Source organism: Polypterus senegalus, chromosome 7 (genome assembly GCF_016835505.1).
Source record: "Polypterus senegalus isolate Bchr_013 chromosome 7, ASM1683550v1, whole genome shotgun sequence".
NCBI classification, from domain to species: Eukaryota; Metazoa; Chordata; class Cladistia; order Polypteriformes; family Polypteridae; genus Polypterus; species Polypterus senegalus.
In genome coordinates, this window is record NC_053160.1 from 119,236,642 (window position 1) to 119,250,128 (window position 13,487).

The 13,487-nt window shown below is 38.9% G+C and overlaps 1 protein-coding gene across 1 annotated transcript; it reads right to left on the reverse strand.

Moving 5' to 3' along the window:
• Window positions 1–5,372: 5,372 nt before the first annotated feature.
• On the reverse strand, window positions 5,373–6,962 carry LOC120532064 (general transcription factor II-I repeat domain-containing protein 2A-like). Its single transcript, XM_039757972.1, has one exon. The coding sequence runs from the start codon at window positions 6,960–6,962 to the stop codon at window positions 5,373–5,375; it is 1,590 nt and encodes a 529-aa protein (XP_039613906.1).
• Window positions 6,963–13,487: the final 6,525 nt, after the last annotated feature.

Below are 13,487 nucleotides of genomic sequence, written 5' to 3' on the forward strand. Positions count from 1 at the left end.
CATGAACAGTTTCTTTCCACAGGCTATCACTTTCATGAATACTCAAGTTAATCTCATAGCATCAGAGATAATACTTGTGCAATAAACCAGTCAATAACTATCATCCATTGTACTGAACTGGTCCCCATGTGTATATAATCTATACACGCATACATATGCACAGAGAGCAAGGTAAAACCAGAGTCCAATTCCTTGTATGTGTATATATACTTGGCCAATAAAGCTGATTCTGATTAATGCCTGGAACTTTTCCATTGTTAAGCTCTTCCAGTGGAGCAATGAGTTCTCCTAAGCACAAATCCTTATCCAGCTCTTTGAAGTTTATGTCAAAAAGGTAAGGCAAATTGTTCAAAAAAGACTGCTGTTCTTCATCCTCGCCTTCCTCTGCAGCAAAGGGAATCTCACAGATCCCCTGGATCGCCCATCTTATCTCACCAGGGTCCTGTGTCTCCTTACCATTTTCCTTCCTTATGCAATGTAAGATTTTACAACAAGAGCTCTTTTTTTCCAAGTTCAAAAAAGGTTTGAGTTAGTGCATCCATGTTAGTTATCTGTTGGAACTGAGCTCTCACTATGGCCCTACGAGCCTTTGTTTCTACTAAGTGGGCAAGGCCCATCTTTTCAACTTCAAGAGTTTCTAACAGTTGAACTTATGTACCCTGCTCTAAAAGCTGCTGAATGTGAATTATTTCAGATTCTAACATTGCCAGTTCAGATTGAAATAACTGTGACATTTCTGGTGTACTCTTGACATAATAAACAAATGTGGGTCTTCCCAACCTCCAACTGATGTTATAAACTGGTGAACTCCTTCATGTGTCTTCAACCTTCCCAAAAATAACTAAATAAGTCTAAAACTTTGCACATTAAAATGCCAGTAGGCACAACAATGCTTATAATGATTTAAAATCACATTACAAGATACTAAACTGTGATCTAAAAACCCTGCAGGTATAATGTGACATTCCTTAAATGTGCCTATATGATGCTTCAAACAGTGAAAGCGATCAAGCCTTGCCATTGAAATAACCCCCCAATTCATCTTTCCAAATCTACAGTATATTGCTTAGTTTTCCCATTTTTAATTCGGTGATATCTTTCAGTCCTAACCTGGTCTCTGCTTTCTTCAGTTCCTGTGCTGAGGGTGTGTGTGACTCTGGCCTGTTATTTCTACCATTTTGAGAAACAAACATAACATTAAAACCCTCCACCTAGATCTAGGACTTAATTTATGCAATACTACGTTAATACACCTGCCAACTTTTACAAAAAAGTAACTTTCTCATTTCCATCATTTGGAGCATATAAATTAATACAAGTAAATGAACTGTCTTGAATTTTGACACCCACTTTGAGCACCTTTCAGGAAATTCTTACTGCAGCACTAATATTTGAACCATCACTGAAAAAAGCCCCACTTCAAATCCCTACTCCTGGTCAGGTCTGGTCAGGTTGAGCAGCATGAACTAATACAGCGCGTTTTCGCATCCACCACATGACGAAACAGCTCAGGATCCTGGTTGGCAACCCCCTAAGCAGACATGCAGTCCGTTCCAACCCTCCAGAAATGACCCTCTATCTGCTGCAGCCAGGTGTTATGTGGGTATCCCCTTGGCCTGGTCCAGCCACTCGGGTCCTCAAGAATGAGGATCCTGTGAGCCGGATCACACTTGTGGCCATAATGCCATAACTGACACTTCCTCAGAACGCAGGTAATGTGCTTCACTTGGGACTGTGAGCAAACGCTCAGTCAAACCAACGGTACTCAAGGATTCTCTGAAGAGACGTAGTACCGAAGGAGTCCAGTCTTGGTCTCAGGTCACTAGACAGTGTCTATTTCTCGCAACCATATAGCAAGACTGGAAACACTAGGACTTTAAAGACTTGGACCTTCATCCTTTTGCATAGATACCGGGAGCGCCACACCCCCCCTTTCCAGCAACCTCATTAACCCCAATGCTCTCCCAATCAGATTTCTCCCGTCTAAAGATTTCATAGGAAGAGTCACCAGAGACATGAATGTCACTGCTGAGGCAAGTAAACCTCTCAACAAGGTCGATACTCTCTCCATAGACAGACACACCTCTGATGTCTGTGCCTAAGAGGTCATTAAAGGCCTGGATATTGTTTTTTTATCCAGGGCACTCAAATGCCCAGGCACTCAGACTCCTCGTTCAGTCTCCAATCACAGCCTCCATTGACTCAATTGAAGATCACAGCTTCATCAGCAAAGTCAAGACCAGTGAATCTTTCTTCACCAGTAGATGTCCCATGACCTTGCCCAGCACCCAGTCCATGCAAGCATTGAACAGAGTAGGAGCAAAAACACATCCCTGACAAACCCCAGAATCAACAGGGAAAAACGCAGAAGTTCTGCCTCCACTCTGCATAACACTCATGGTACCAGTGTACAGGTTGGCCATGATATCCAGCAACCTTGAGGGGATGCTGCAAAGTCTCACAATGTCCCACAAGGCAACTGAATCAAGCTCTTTATGAAAATTGACAAAGGCTGCAAAGAAACTCTGCCGATATTTGCATTTGCGCTCCATGAGAACCCCCATTGCCAGGATGTGGTCGATGGTAGACTTGTTAGGAGTAAAACCAGACTGCTCCGGTCACTAGTAGATGAGCAAGTGATCATGGATCCTATTGATGATGACCCTAGCAAAGACCTTACCCGGCACAGAGAAAAGTGTTATCCCCCTGTAGTTACCGCAATCCAGGTGATCGCCTTTCCCTTTCCAGATAGGAATGACAAGCCCCGTTTTCCAGTAAGTTGGGATGATGCCAGCCTCCCAAATGGAAGCACAGATTGCTTGCAATGCCAGGAAAACAGCCATACCAGCATCCTGGAGAAGTTCACCCTGGATACCATAGATCCCTGTAGAATCCCTACTCCACTCCCATTGATTTACACTCTCTATATGTTTTCCTGCAAAAAAATAACTTTTACATTTCTTTTTTTGCTATTTTTTTCTTGCTATATTAAAGCATATAACAGAAAGAATAAAATATTCAAGAAGAATCACAGATCCCAGTATATAAATGATCTTGCAGATTTTCTAGTTGTCCTGTCCATTATTGCTTATTTTGTCTCATATGATTCTTCAGTTAGTTTGTCAGATCTTTAATTTGATAAGCTCCTTATCATTACACATAACAAAAGTGAACTTTTCTTTTCTTAGGCTATCGATGAGATAAAAGTTCTAAATCAGGAAAGAACTCATCCACATCTATTCCCCTTTTCCTATCAGTTTCCATCAAAATATATACCTTCCTCTACCTTTAGTTTTGTGCAGGTCAGATATAGTTGAACAATCAGGCAGGTTTCCTCCTGCTCTTATTCCTCACTTACCCCAGCCTATTTTCATAACCTGCCTCACCGTGGGCTGCGTACCTACCTAGCATAACAGGTGGAGATTGGCGGGAGCCTCATTTTCCTCAACAGTGCAATCTGTAACATTACTTCATCCTTCCTGCCTTGTCTTTTTCAAGCAAGACATTTAAACCTGTCATGTTTCTCAGGGACATTATTGTCCCAATCCTCCATTTCAATCTCTTCTCACTCACTTTCCTGTAGCGTAACAGAATCTTGTATTGCACATTTACTCCTACGGACACTCAACGATAGTGTTCTGTTCATTTCTCCAAGCAGCATTTCATTCTCCTTATTTAATGTTTCTGAAATATTCTCATTCTCCTTAATCCTCACCTCCTCCGGTGTCTGTTTTTTTATCAACATGAAGTACTAAAGGACGATCTTGTAATTCACCATTCGTTTCATGCTGTTCTTCATGCTCAGCTGCTCTGTTTTCTTTTAACTTTATTTTTAACCAAATGTACCTCACTTCCATACCCAAAACATTTCACTCAAAAAAAAAATCGCATAATAGAATCCATCTACTTTAAACATCACTGCAACACTTAAACTTTCATCCATTCTGTTAAGGACCATATATACTGTACTTGCTTCCTAAAAAACTTTACATATTTCAGCACTGGACACTTACCAATATCATGTATTTTTGACATTAATCAACTGTGATGTTCTAATTCTTTTTCCATCGCTTCATTTCTCAAAAATGGGGGAACGTTCAATAACGTTACTTTACGTGCCTGCGCTGCCAATGGAGACACCTGCATGAAAGAACCATTGACAATTACACCCTTCTCTACAACTGTCAGTACTAAATCTACAGAACTTAAAAACAACACAATCATTCCATTCATTTATGAGGCAGATGTCATATTCTCACATCCGGTGACAGTACCTATCACCAACACGTCAATAAAGAAATGGAAGACTTGCAAACTATTCAAACACAAATGAAGCAAAAAGGAAGAAAAATAAAGGGAAAAAAAGCAGTTAAACAAAACACTTCACTTACCGGACTCAGAACCCACCACCACCATTTCCGCCACAGCAAACACCCAACATGCACTGTGACAGCCAAACGGGAAGGAAGTAGATAGATAGATAGATAGATAGATAGATAGATAGATAGATAGATAGATAGATAGATAGATAGATAGATAGATAGAAGGTGGGCAGTATATTACTATAGATTGGCTCGACACAGAAGCTCTTTAAATAAATAAATACATAAATAGATGAATAAATACACACACACACACACATTTTGGTCTGAACACACAGCAGAATGATTAAAAAGGAAGAAAAATAATGAAAACATCTGATTTAGCTGTCACAGTCAGTGAGGCATTATACAGGTTTACTGAAGTTGGTATAAAGAAGCTCCAGTAGTGTTTCTTGACACACTTTTGCTGAATTATTCATCGGCTAAAAGTCCTCAGTGTTAGTATGTCAGAGAGGGTGTGGCAGCGTTGTTCATAATGGTACCCAGTTTTGTTTTAATTCACACCTTTGCTGCTACCTTCAGGGGGTCCAGAGTGCATCCCATAAATGAGCTTGATCTTTTAATTAGCTTTGGGGGGGTCCTTTCTTGAAGTGATGTTACCAGCCTAGCACACCACAGCGTAGAAAAATCACACTTATACAGTAGATATCTCCTTCTAAAGCTGGGGTGGCCAACCAGTCAGAGACCAAGAGCCACATTTTTTACTGTGTTACCGCAGAAAGCCACATCATACACATGGGCACACATGAACATCACCCATCTCTTCCTCACACACACACACACCTCTGCTCAGCCAGATTTATTGTAAATGTCACATACCAAAATGATAATGATAGAAATTGACTCCTACAGTACTAAAACCACAGGCCAGTCATTTTTAACAATGAACATTGTGTGCACTCTCACACACACAAACACTCAGTTCAACCAAGTCCACAAACAAAAATATAATAATTTACAATAGCGTTTTTCTTTTACTATTCATGTTGCTTAGTGGGACTTCTGGCATTCCTTGCCTTGAACAATCCTCTTCAAATCTGGCTTGTATTCCGTTGTTGCCACTCGAAGCAATTCTTTCACATGGGTGTCAGTCAGAACAGATCGATGCTTTGATTTCACGTGTTTCAGGGTAGAAAACACAGACTCGCAAACGTATGTTGATCCAAACATTGACAGTATCTTAAGCGCAGCCCGTTTGACATTGGGGTATTTTTCCATTGGCACACTTTTCCAGAACTCAATGGTCCCTTCCCTTAAAGCAGGTTTCAGTTGGTCCTCCTCACAAAGATCGATCATCTCCAACTCAGCCGCAGCCTCATCTGTGACTAGCGGGGCTTTCAAACAGTCAGTCTCTGCATTAAATGGGTCAACGAGGAACGTAATCTGTGGCCTTTTCAGTTGTAGATCACGGAACCTGGTCACAAAGCTTTCGTGCAGGTTTTCAACCAGTGTTGCATATCTGGCTCTTTGCTTATTCAGGGCGGCGCTGGTGGCTTGCCCGCTAGCTTTTAGAAGAGTGGGAAAATGCGTTAAATCTCCCTTTTGAATATGCGCCTTGAACAGCTTCAGTTTGTTGACAAACGCAAACACGCTTTGCACCAGGTCAGGCAGCATTTTTAACTTACCCTGCAGGGTCAAGTTCAGTCTGTCCAAGTGACACAGCATGTCGACCAAAAAGGCCAGATCCATAATCCACTTGAGGTCAGATTGCTCGCCATAGTCCTTGTCCTTCTCTTCCATTAACAGTTTCACGGCATCCAAAAGCTCAAAGAAGTGAGAGAGTACTTGGTCTTTTGACAGCCACCTCATAGTGCAGTGCAGTGGCTGGTCACCTGGAAGCCCTTGGTCCAGCTCAGCGATGAGATTCTTGAAATGCCTGTGGTTAAGCGCATGTGTGCGGATGTAGTTGACGATTTCCATCACAGGCTTCATGACGTTGTCTAAATTCAATGATTTGGACACGAGTTGCTTTCTGTGGATGATGCAGTGGAAATTCCAAAACTCGGGAAATGTTTGGTCAGCTTTGCACAGCCCCACAAGCCCGTTCACTGATCCGATCATGGCTGGCGCTCCATCCGTAGCTATTGCAGTTAGTTTCGGTATGGGCAGATTTGCTTTCTCAAATACAGCCATCATTGTTTCTTTCACATCTATGCCATGGGTTCTGTCTTTTAATGGCACAATATCAAGGAGTTCTTCTTTGATCACACAATCGTTTGACACAGACTGTGCAAATATTGCCAACTGAGGCTTGTCTTGTATGTCACAACTCTCATCCAATGTGACACTAAAATACTCACATGCTTGAAGGTCAGAGTGCAACTGTGATTCAATTGCCGTGTTAATGTCTGATATTCTGTGTTCAACAGTGTGGCGGGACAGTTGGACATCTGATACCATGCGTTTTAGTTTGTCGTTTTCAGGAGACAAGATTTCAACAATGTCACTGACGCATTTTTTAACGAACTCCCCTTCATTGTATGGCTTTTTAGCCCGTGCAGTGTTCCAAGCCAGTTTATACGATGCGAGCGTTACGGTCTCTGAGCGCTTCGTAAATTTTTGGAAAAACTGTGTCTGCATTTCTGCCTGAGTTTTCTTAGTTTAACTTAAACAATGACCTTAAAACTGAAGTTTAAACAAGTGAGTACAACCTGAATTTGAATGCCTTCCTAAGAGGAAAGTTGAAAAGAAGGGAATAAAAGAAAAAGGCCAATGTATTAATTCTCATATTGGTATGGCACATGAGACACAAACGTGTCAAAGTAAAAATTAATCAATCCAAACAACTGTTGACTTTGCTGAAGGCTGAATTAATTGTCTCATCCCTTAGGACAATTTACATGTAAAGATTTAATGCTTTATTGTTTGGTAGTATCGTGGTGTGCTTTGGGAATTTTTGGATTACAAAAAGTGTGCCACCACAGAAGAACAGTTGGAAAACACTGCTCTACCTACACCTTTACTCCTGGCATGCTAAAAAATATCTTCATAGCTGCTATCTCGCTTAAAAACTGACACAGGGCATTATGTGGATGGTTTTGTTATATTTTTTGCATAAATTAGCAAGAATACTGCAAAATTTAATAATGAGTAGGGATAATTATTACACTTCTATTTCATAGAATTTTGTCATTATACTGTATTAGGGCAGTTAGCACTCTAATCTACCTTGCAGACCGGCGAGTTAAATACAGAAGTACTAGAGCCTCATTTTGGTTTTAGGTCCACTCAAAGATAACTTATTTTTCACTTATGTGATATGACATTGATTTGATCTTCTTACAAAAACATGAAATTAAAAAAAAGAGAGAGAGCATAATTTTTACCATTGCAACTTTTCTCTGTTGCACCAGGACTGCCTTAAATCACCCTCCCCACCTGCTGCAAGAGAATAAATGATGCAATGTTCGACTTTCCTCCTGCCTGGTTTCTGAGGCAACTTTTACCAACTTGTCCTATTAGAGGATACGTTTCTTTCTTTAAGATTTTGATTTTTACCATAGCTCTTTTAAAAATCATGACTTTTGCATGGAAAGTTGTATACTCACATTTCGGTCTTCTATTTTCACGGACACCCCTGGTATGAGTGAGTATAAGTGTGCCCTGTGAAACACCCTTCTTCTGCCTTACAGAATCTGTGTCTGCCTTGGGCTTATTTTTTCTGAAATGGGCTTTATACAATCCAGTAATTGTATAAGCATGTCCTGAAAGCATGGGTGGATGCCATAATATGTAATATTGAAGACAAATAAAACATTGTGAATTGTTTGGAAGCTGTTTAATTTATACAGCATTGCAAGATAAATCAGAAGTAATAATTACTATTAAAGCAAGAAATGAATAAAATTAGATGGCCTCCTTCTACAAGGAATCATAACATGCTGTAATATTTTCTCCCGACTGAAAGCAAATTAAGGAGATATGCTTGTAACAGCAGTAGCAGTAGTGACCCTCTGACACAGGCATTGCCATATAAATGGTATTTTAAGACAGTTTTTAAGACTAATTTTTTGAAGACTAAGTTTTTAAAACTGATTGACCATAGGTAGAATTATAATTCATACACTTTTATCACCAACTCCGAAATTAATTCTGAGCAATTCTGGTGATAAAACTGCTCACAAATAAAGCAACAAGTAACAGAATGTGTGCCTAAATTTAAAATAAGCTAAAGATTATTTCTATACTGAAAAATGTAAAGAAAAGTACATGATGCAATTTTTGGCTGTATAGCCCTCATTAAATGACTGTGTTGGAATTCTGGGTACACATGACATTCAGTATCTCAAGGCTGGAATGATAAAGTATCGTTCACTGGCAGAGACTTAGCATTGATATTCTGAACATTTCCTGCTAATTTTTTTTTTGTGTGACAGTCATTTATTTCAGTCATTTATATAATTTTCTTCATTTTAATTTCTAATAATACTACAAATTCATTAACCTTGCATTTACCGTGTAATATTTCAGTCTCTGACTATATGAACAGAATTTTGTGATCTAATGAAATACAGATTCTGAATACAGATCGAGGAAAAGTAAAAAAAAATAAATAAATCTGGGAGATTATCTAGCATGTGGTTTACTGATTCAGGAAAAGACAGAAAAAATAAATGAAAATGACAAGGAGCTGAACATCGAGAAGACAAACCAAAGTCAAAACTGAAAGTCAAACTGATCTGTCAGAAAAGAAAAAAATATTCTAACCCAAACTTGAAGACCACCAACCACAGTCAGATTTCTTAAACCAGAAAGACAATATAAAAACAGATGGTTTGTGTGCAACAATGGGAACTCTCTGCAATCTCAGATACCCTGGAAATGCATGTGCTGACCTTTAAACAGTCACTCTGGTGATGTCAAGTGTACTGGGGAATTCTGAGTAGAACTGCCATGAAACACCTGCAGCAATTGCTCTGAAATGGCAGCACCCAATGAAAAACAAAGATGTTGTTGCAGCATAATGCTAAAAATATTTAATAATTTAATTTCATCAATAAATCAAAAGCTAAAGTTAAAATCAGAATCTTTGAATTCCAAAACTCCTAAATAGATGTATACGTTGTAAATATTCACAAAAAAATGAATAAAAACATAGAGCTTATCATAACAAGCAGCTCATCCATGTATTATCAGACTTGCCTATCTAGGTATCATCATGTTCAAGGCAAAAGCCAACCCTGGATGAGATATTAGCTCATCACAAGAGACACACACCCTGGGCTAAAGTAGTGTTACCAATAAAACTAACACATGTCATTGAGACTGAAGATTTTGCTGCAGTACTTCAGTGAAAGTCACATTACAGTAGAAAGTGACTTACTACTGGTTTTGTGAGCAATGCACTAAAAGCAAGAAACCTTACAATCCATAAAGCACAGGTACTCACTGACATTGCTTAGGGTATGGGGACATTTCCTCATAGGTTGATGTGATTATCACAACTGATGGACTGTCGTCATGAGCATGTTACAGCACGTGAAATTTTGCATCAATTCTGGTGGGACCACTTTTAGCATAGCCTTAACATGGACAATAGCACTTTTTAATAGCATTCTCAAATAATAATTAAAATAACAGCTGTTGTTACTAATAAAATGTTTAATGCATTTGATGCTAAGACTGGGCTGCTTTTTTATGCTCCACCCTATAGTTAAGGTGTACACATAACTTGTCCATCCATCTATCCATTTTCCAACCCACTGAATCCGAACACAGGGTCATGGGGGTCTGCTGGAGCCAATCCCAGCCAACACAGGGCACAAGGCAGGAACCAATCCTGGGCAGGGTGCCAACCCACCGCAGACACATAACTTGTGTTTCTAAATATAACTTTTCATCCATTAACTTTCATAACCTATCCACTCTAATCCAAGATCCCACCAACACTGAGAACTAAACAAATTCACCACCACCTACTCAAAGCATCATGGTACTCCAACAATGATGGATGGATTAAAAGCCAGAAGTCTACATGACCATCATCATCAAGTCCTTCCGTGAGAACCCTAAATCCAAAGAGGACTGTTTCATGTTAGGTAGAATGCCCAAAGGGGACTGGGCGGTCTAATGGTCTGGAATCCCTACAGATTTTATATTTTTCTCCAGCCGTCTGGAGTTTTTTTTTTGTTTTTTCTGTCCACCCTGGCCATTGGACCTTACTCTTATTCTATGTTAATTAATGTTGACTTATTTTATTTTCTTACTGTGTCTTTTATTTTTCTATTCTTCATTATGTAAAGCACTTTGAGCTACTTTTTGTATGAAAATGTGCTATATAAATAAATGTTGTTGTTGTAAACAGGAACTGCTGGAGGGCACACTTACTGTCATGAGGCCAACTTTATAGTTATCTATCAACCTATACCATATAGGTAATAATACAGTGAAATTCAGCAAGATGTTGTCTAACTATAGACTGGTGTTTACTCTAAAAAGATCAACTCGGGGACTGTTTAATTTCTTTCCAACTGATTTCTCATTTTACCTCATTAATCTTTTGATTTAAGTTGACCATTCTACATTGGACAGTTCCTTTTTCTCTATAATTAATAGATTTAAAATGTATTTTCTCCAAATATAACAGATCTATAAAATATTCTGAAGCTTTTATCCAGCTGATTAAACCGGGTTAGTAATTGAAATGTGGGATAAAAAGAGAAACAGAAGATAATATGTCCCATAAGGAATACAGCACTGCACTCACTCAGCAATCTCCAAAATGGCTCAGAAGTTGAATCTGGCAGTGAAATGAAAAAGCAATGGAGTGTGAAAGAAGCTGGCATCTCTCATATTAACATATATTATTAAAATGTATGAAGTGCTTTTTATCTAGAAATGTCTAGTGGCAAAACCTCTGAACGTTCTGCAATGCTCTGTCACCCCTAGCAACATTCAACATCCTTGAGGGCCTTTGTGTCTGAAGGCATTTGCTCACATTTTAAACTCCTAATTAAGCTGATTGATCAAATTATCATTTCATATAAACATTTTGAAATGTGTCTATTGAATGAATGGAAGAGACATATGATGTTTATGTGATTAATAAATATTTTGAATTGATAAATAGGAGTTCAGAGTGAGGAAGACGGGACAACAGCAGAAACATAGGGTCGCTTAACTGGAACTTTGTGACTGATTACTATATGAAGATTCTGAAAATAAATAGAAAGAAATTTTGAAATTCTGTTTAGAAGGAATATAAGCAGTCGCCTGAGCAGACACTTCCATTCTGGAAAGTGCCCAGAGACACCAATGAGTCCAATGGTGGAGATGTCTGGAAGAAAGGTTTGAGAATCACCCAGGCAGTTGGGTTTCCATAGAATATAAAGATGAAGAAAACAGACACTGTAAGTGGGCAAAGTTAGATTTTAGGCAGGGTGTTATTGTTTCATAGAAACTATGGTCAAAGTAAGGAATGTTTATTTAATAAAATAATAATAATAATAATAATATTAAGAAAACCCTTCTTGATAATGCCAGCCCACAAGCGTACCAGAACTGGCTCAGAAAGTAGATGGAAATTATTTCTTCTTTGCTTTAACAAAATAAGAGCAGAAGTAGATTCTGTACATCCTTGTTTTAATAGTTGCATTTTATTTTTATATGAACATCCTGACTTGTCCTTGAATCATTAAATATTCTTCCATCTTCCATCTAATTGCAGTTGGGTATAAGAGTGCAAGCTAATAACATCATTAGCAGATACAGCTCCTCTAAATTTAGGAATCTATCATTCATGTCCACGAATGCAGTGAATGCAGCAACCAAGTTAAACAAAACAGGCCACTCTGCAAGTCTTACTGGGGATTACCCAGGATCCCTTAGGCTGACCAAGTGATTTAATCAACCCAGCATGTCTTAGTACTTTGGAAGTTGCTGGCAGAACATTCCCACTACATTCCCAATCACCTCAACCTGCTACTTTTGATCAGAAGAGACAACTGAAGATTCATAAAGAGTAAACCCTTGGCTATGAGAAGAAATCTCATTTCTGTTAACATGGCACTAAATTGATTGGTTTGAGTGGTTGTCACCTCTGCCATCACTTCTGAACAAGGTCTGTATAAATGTGAACACCTCCTCATATGGCAACTGCTCCAACTTAACCTACAGAGAACCAAACTCTCATCGCCATCACAACTCCAAGCTAGTATACCACTGACACTTTTAGTTCTGGGTACATCCCATATCATCACTTCTATCACATCCACCACTTTATGAGTTCCCTTCTTCAAACACTGTTTAATCTTAAATGCTAAAACACCCAAAATATCTGGTGTTAGCCTGGTGTCATGATCCTTTGTGGTTCCAAGTTGCTAGTTCAGATGATCAGTTTAATCTCAGATCAGGTCAAGCATGACAGGTGCTTGTCTCACTTCACAAAACAGTCAGAGTCATTAACAGAAGCTTGAAGGATGGCCTACTATGTACATGTGCCTAGAAAATATTTTCTTGTTTGTAATATTTTTCTAGAATTATGATATGCCTTCAAAGGTATAAATTACCTTTCAGTGATTGAAAGTGACTTCCAATAGTGGTCTCTGGCTGTCATGCTGCAACCACTGGTGTACAACATTTAAACAGAAAAAGAATGCAGTAAAGGAAAGTAGGGAATTGAGAGATTTGAATTTGATAAGAGATCTGTGTATTTACATCTGAACCAAAAACAGATGAAGAACTTTGTTCACAATCCCAAATGAGCTGGTGGCTAAGCCTGACTCATCAAACTCATGATTTAATAAACTCTGAATCCCCCAGTTATCACTAGGCTGCACTGTCTGCCTACAAAATACGTGGGAAGGTGACATGCAGAACATTTGCCAACTGGGACTAGGAACTTCTTCAAATAACTGTAGGCTTGCTGCCTGTCATTAACAATCTGCCACTAGTATAATGATTACTCCACCCTGCAGCATTGGAATGGACATACTGTAAAGAATTTGAGTAAATGGTCCTTTTTGATACCGCTTTCTCTATTACTGACCCTGGCATCAACAGGTGAAGGTACCAACACTGGAGGACACACATTACTCTGAGAAAATTTGGAAATACTAATAAACCTAATTTGCATATCTTTTGGGGTGCAGGAAATAAATGTTTACA